The 6573-nt window shown below is 33.7% G+C and overlaps 1 protein-coding gene across 1 annotated transcript in view; it reads right to left on the minus strand.

The window, feature by feature from the left end:
• Positions 1-6514, minus strand: part of LOC125650611 (U3 small nucleolar RNA-associated protein 15 homolog) — a 42298-nt gene extending 35784 nt beyond the window's left edge. The window contains exons 1-3 of the mRNA XM_048879052.2: positions 6392-6514; positions 4516-4608; positions 348-532 (exon numbers count right to left, since the gene is read on the minus strand). Coding sequence (XP_048735009.1) covers positions 348-532; positions 4516-4608; positions 6392-6487 — 374 coding nt within the window. The 5' untranslated portion in view covers positions 6488-6514. The remainder of the gene's footprint in view (positions 1-347; positions 533-4515; positions 4609-6391) is intronic.
• Positions 6515-6573: the final 59 nt, after the last annotated feature.

Below are 6573 nucleotides of genomic sequence, written 5' to 3' on the forward strand. Positions count from 1 at the left end.
TCACAAAACACATTGTTTATGTTTGAAATCCACAAAAAATGAAATGTTTTGAAACATTTTGGAACAATGTCAAAATTTTACCTTGGAAAACATGATAAACTACATAGGCATGAAATAATGCAAGTTATTCTACTCGTGAATATTCTGCTATAATTAATCTTTTCATTTCCATTAAGCTGTTACAGACAAACATGAAATCTATTTCTTAAATATACTTTCAAACATGAAATCTATTTCTTAAATACATTTTCAAACATGAAATTTATTTCTTAAGTGTAAATTTCATTTAAAAAATAAAGCATGAATATGTGTAATGAGCAAGCTGAACGTAATAGTAATGTGCTCACCCAATATGCCCTTTGAACATCCTGAGAAGAGATTTACTGTCCACATCAAACAAACGGATTGACCCCTCATCGCCCCCAGCAACCAAAAGTTTACCATCACTACGGAAACTGCCCGAGTAAGCAACCTCCTTAAATCGACTGATGGTCTTGTGGATTTGTAGAGAGGTGGGGCTATAGATTTGAACCTGGCATATCATTGATAACATGAATAAAATACAAAAGAAAGATGACATAAGACTCAATGTAAAATATCAACTTCCAAATCTTTTCATCAAGAATCTTTCAAAGCTTAAAATACTAACTTTTATGTTGATACATGTGAATGCATATACATTTGTAGATATATGTAATGATGTAATGATGACCAGCCTCCTTAATTCTCTAAAGCTATGGTCATTTTTTTTTTTAACAAGAGGCCCAAGGGCCTAGAATCGCTCTTCTGATAAATTGTACAACCCCACCATTTCTATTCTTAGCCTCTTAGTATTCTAAATCTTTAGTTAAATCCTAAGAATTCAAAAAAAGTAGGTCAATGTGACCTACTTTTTGGTTTACACATTTTGAGAACCCAAGAAATATCAACTGACAAAGTTTGATGATTTTAAGCCAATTAGTATCTGAATATTGAAATATAGCTGTCAAATTCCAATCGTAGGTCATGGTGACCTACTTTTTGGTCAGCGAACTCCGAACATGCAAGACCCATCAACTGACAAAGTTTGATGACTGTAGGTCAAATAGTATCTGAAATATATAAATATAGCCGTCAAATTCCAAAAGTAGGTCAAGGTGACCTACTTTTTCGTCAACACCCTTCAAACATGCAAGACCCAACAACTGACAAAGTTTGATGACTGTAGGTCAAATAGTATCTGAATTATATAAATATAGCCGTCCAATTCCAAAAGTAGGTCAAGGTGACCTACTTTTTGGTCAACACCCTTTGAACATGCAAGACGCATCAACTGACAAAGTTTGATGACTGTAGGTCAAATAGTATCTGAAATATATAAATATAGGTGTCCAATTCCAAAAGTAGGTCAAGTTGACCTACTTTTTGGTCGAAACACTTCGAACATGCAAGACCCATCAACTGACAAAGTTTGATGACTGTAGGTCAAATAGTATCTGAATATATAGATATAGCCGTCAAATTCCAAAAGTAGGTCAAGGTGACCTACTTTTTGGTCGACACACTCCGTTGACTCAAGATGCATCAACTGTCAAAGTTTGATGATTGTAGGTCAAATAGTGTCTGAAATATAGTAATTTAGCTGTCAAATACCAAAAGTAGGTCACGGTGACCTACTTTTTGGTCGACACAAACCGAAGACGAAGACGCATCAACTGACAAAGTTTGATGATCCTAGGTTTTACAGTGCCCAAAATATGCATCTAAAATTGAAAATGTGAAATTTGAATATCTGCAAAATTCAAAAAGTAGGTCACTGTGACCTACTTTTTTTTATAAATATGTTTCAAGGCCTCAAGATGCATCAACTTACAAGATTTGATGATTCTAAACCTCTCGGTATTTGAAATAACAACTTAAAATATATCTATAAATGATAAGCCATAAAATTCAGAAAGTAGGTCACGGTGACCTATTTTTCAGTTGACGCATTTTAAGGTCCCATGATCCACCAACTGACAAGTTTTGATGATCATAGGCTTCAAAGTGTCCAAGATATGCATCAAAATTAATTTTAAAATAAATACCTGCAAAATTCAAAAAGTAGGTCACCGTGACCTACTTTTGAGACAACTTGACACAAGGTCCTAAGATGCATCAACTGTCAAAATTTGATGATCCTAGTCCTTATAATGACTAAAATATCTAAGATTTAAGGAATTTAAAAAAAATTTAAATTTAGGTCAACTTTGAAGTGACCTTGAGACCACGCCCTTTGCCCCAGGGTAATGCCTTGAACAATTTTTAATCTACAACATATCCTCATCCTTATGTGTAAGTTTGGTGATAATCTGCCCTGTGGTTCTTGAGAAGAAGATTTTTTAGCAACCACTACTTTTGTTTGTATTTTCCTGATTATCTCCCCTTGTTAAAGGGTCACATCCCTCTATTTAGTATGTATGAAAGTCCTTGGGCCAATGATACCCTGTACCAAATTTGAAAGAAATTGGCCAAGGGGTTCTTGAGTTATAGCCCTTTTTCTAAAAAGTTTACGCACACCGCACACCGCACAAATGGCCATAGCATTAGCTCTTTGAGCCTTTGGCTCAGAAGAGCTAAAAATTGCCAAAGGCTACAATTCTCCCAAAATTGAAGTGTCATTTTTTCCCCTGTTGAAAAATTCTGCAAAGATATGCATCATTTTCCACTTCCTGGATGCTCATTGTTGAATTGATATTTACATAATTGAAATGAAATCCCAATCTTGAACATAATGTTACAGTGTAGGAAATGTTTGTCCCTCCCAGGCACCTCTAGAGTTTCCAGGGGTCAGTGTTTGCCCCATTCTCAATTTTATATTCTTTATACAGAATTAAGGAGGTTGATCACCGTTATCTTCACCTTTCTCATTATACATGTACTAGCTTTCCAATGGCATCAATCCAAGTCCCAAATCATTAAGTGAGAAATTTGTCATCTGACAAGAGTCATTTGCATTTGGGTAAATGTTTTTTATAAGTTTGGTATGTACCCCTTTTAACATCTTGTTTTTAAATCTTTGCATTTTTGGAAATGATAATAATATGATGCTCAATAGTAATACACTGACATTTGTGATTTCTCAGGAACTTATGAAAGACAGGTATAACATTTGATTGCTAGTAAATATCTTTGTGATATATTCATGATTATGTTTCTAATACTCGTACATTATCATTATAAACTAAATACATCACAGAGAGATAATTGAATCCGTCTTTGTGCTTTCTTTCTAAAGTTTTCAACAGTAAGATTCACAATAAATGGATTTAACTGTCCATAGCCTTGTAGAACTTTAATGATATTCACATATTAATTCATTGAAATCCTTCTGAACATCTATATAACCAAATCAAAACCATTCAGTATTTAACCATACAAGCAGTAATACTACATCCATATAAGGGTTGTCTCTCCTTATATGGATTCAGATAACTGGTGATTTTACCTAAGAGGGAAATCAACACATCTATATATAGTTCCTGCTTTAAGCTTCTTAATGGTTTACAAATTGTTCCATATTTTGTTGTTTTCACTTTTGATAGGATTAGTCTAAGAGATGTGCTGTAAGGCAATGCGACTGGCAATTCACTATTCTTTAGTTTATCTTAAAAACCTACAAGATCTACACATCATTACACTCTTTCATTACCATGTAAGTGATATGTACACCAATTCATCAAAATATCATGATGACATTGTGTCCGGATTAACTATTGAGTGATATCTTTAAGGGCAGAGCCTTATTCAGCATCATTCTGTGAAGTTTCATTTGTCAACACACATTCACCAAGTGATGTGCTACGAACTTTAATACTCTCCATTGCTACTTACAAAATTACTGACATTAGCATACAACTGTGGATGTTCAACAGACTTTTTCAGCATGAAACTTTATCTTAATTTTAGTGGATTCCCTTTCTATGCTTTACAAGGAGGTATGATTAACAGAATTGCTATAATTTTGGTAAGAAAGAACGTAAATAGTAATGCTGTTGATTAAACAAGGCAGGGGAATCCTCTCGCAATGTAGGTTTTCCTATTGAGTCCCCTAATGACCTTTAACCCCAAATTCAATAGGGTTCTTCCTCTCTTGATAACAAAGCTATGTGTGAAAAGTCAAATCTATTGAGCAAACAATGCAGCCTCTAGAGTTCTACAAGCTTTTTCTTCCCCTAGTAACCTTGACCTTTGGACTCCAAACTCATCAGAGTTCTTCCTCTCTTGATGACAAAACTATATGTGAAATATCAAATCAATCAAGCAGAAAATGCTGCCTCTAGAGTGTGTACAGGTTCAGCATTAAACACACACTTACACATGAACAGTCTCGTTACAATACCCTCTCTCGTAAGCATTACGTCCTATCGCTTTTGTAAAAATTCAGCAGATAGGTATCATCGATATTATTCCTTTTTTTCAAAAATCAAATGCTTTCGGAGTTCAAAATGATATCTGCTTTTAAACTACACATTACAATTTAAGTCTTTGATTTACCCTTGTTGAGTTGGTAACAGCAAAGTAATGAGGATTTGTTGGACAAAAGCCAATGTCTGTTATTGCTCCAAATTCTTTCTTTGTCACAGGTACCTATAAAATACAAAAGAGTACTACTTTATACTTACACTTCCTATGTTTTTGCCTTTGACATCTCTACATATTGTAATGGAAACCATTTTCTAATGAATGCATTGCAGTTGTAATCAATGCACATATGAATATAGAAAAATATATTTCAATGCCTGGGAATTCTGACAGAAATGAGAGTAGATTGAATTAAGTACAATCTATTAAAACACTTTAATCCCAACATTAATTTGATACCAGTAACAAGATGAATAGAAAACTGCAGTAAAATGAATGACATTGATATTTCTCTCTCATTACTGATTATTATCAAATAATAATTTGCTTTGTCTGATGAAGAAATTATCTCTACATAATGGTGTTCTTGAAATTTACCAGCCCGAAGGATTTGACTGGTTAAAATTTCCTCGGACCAGAAAAGTTCCCAGTGCATTTCATTATTCGGACTGAGAAAAAACCTTGTCAATGAAATATCTGATACCACAAAAATTAGGGCTGCAACTGGTACCCAAAATAACTGAAAACCGTGGGTCGTGTTGTTCGGGTCGGGTTCGGTTTCATTTTTCCGTATTTCGGTTTAGGGTCCGGTTTTTACGATATAATCATTATTAAAAATCTGTTTAAACAAATTGGCGTCAAAATCCTCAAATGTGGCTGTATTCTGATCAATTGTTAAATGATGGCATTGTGGACAAAACAATGACAGTATGTAAGATATGTCAGACACATTTAAAATACGCCATAGGATCAACATCGTCAAGGACAAAACATTGAAAGCATGGAATAGAAACGAGTAGAAGTGACAATACTGTTTCTAGTACCATGGATGTTGAGTCTAAACCAGTGTCCACGACCGCAAATAATTATTGTAACAAAATACAATAAAGGTTTTGATTTTAATGTGTATATTAGATTTTTACAATAGCTATATAGACCCGAACCCAAATTAAAAAATCCTGAACCGAACTGACCTGAATTTTTTTGGAACCGTGACAGCCCTAACAGAAATAGATTTCAAGAACTCTGGATGATAACTAAAATTTCACCAGTAACTGACGCTCATCATATTTATTATTTGAGAGCAAACATTGAGCTGAATTTGCTCATTTTCTTCAAATTCAATGATGCTGGAAATTGGCCAACCATGTTGGCGCATAAACATAAAGATCATATTAACAAACTCATCGGTCTGTACTTTCATATCTAAAAAGTAAAAGTATTCTTACTTCGCAAAATAAAAAAAAAACATCTTTCCTTTTTTCGGTTAGAAAAATATTTCATTTATACACTGCAAAACTTCTATAGTCAAAATAGTCTTGTTTCTTACACACACAAACACACACATGCTCTCAAAATACTGATACATGTTACATGTATGCACTTTTTATATCAGTCTAGGTGAACTATTTCTAGGGAGGCCTAATAACATTTACACAAAGCATAATTTGATTTTAGAATGCAAAACTTGCCAATAGTTATCATCGATATTACAACTTTGCCTATCCATAGTGCAATGTTATTTTATTTGTTCTCAGTCCTAGGTAAATTGATTTACAATACACCTTTGCATTAATTATCAACTTGTCAAACTGTCGAATGACTCGGAAAAAACACAATGAAAACCTGCGATAAAATATCACTGAAGAAAATATTTCGAACATGAAATATGTCAATAGAGGCAATTCTGGTTACTAGAACGAGTGTCCGTAATCACTTATCATACAGAAGTAAAAATAGAAAATTTATTTTAAATGAAAGTAAGTAAAGTGAAATGAATCTATCTTACATCTAAATTTTTCCAGTATATGGTATCTGGTGTGGTTTTCACATCAACACGTGGTTGTAAATGCCTGGCCGATGTTTTCTTGAAGGGAGCCGCCATGTTTGTTTTCTAGTCTCTAAACCAGTTACTCTGTTCTTCATCATTGTGGATCAAATATCAGTTTATTTCTTTGAAAATTACTGCCC

The sequence above is a fragment of the Ostrea edulis genome, chromosome 5 (assembly GCF_947568905.1).
Source record: "Ostrea edulis chromosome 5, xbOstEdul1.1, whole genome shotgun sequence".
Lineage (NCBI taxonomy): Eukaryota > Metazoa > Mollusca > Bivalvia > Ostreida > Ostreidae > Ostrea > Ostrea edulis.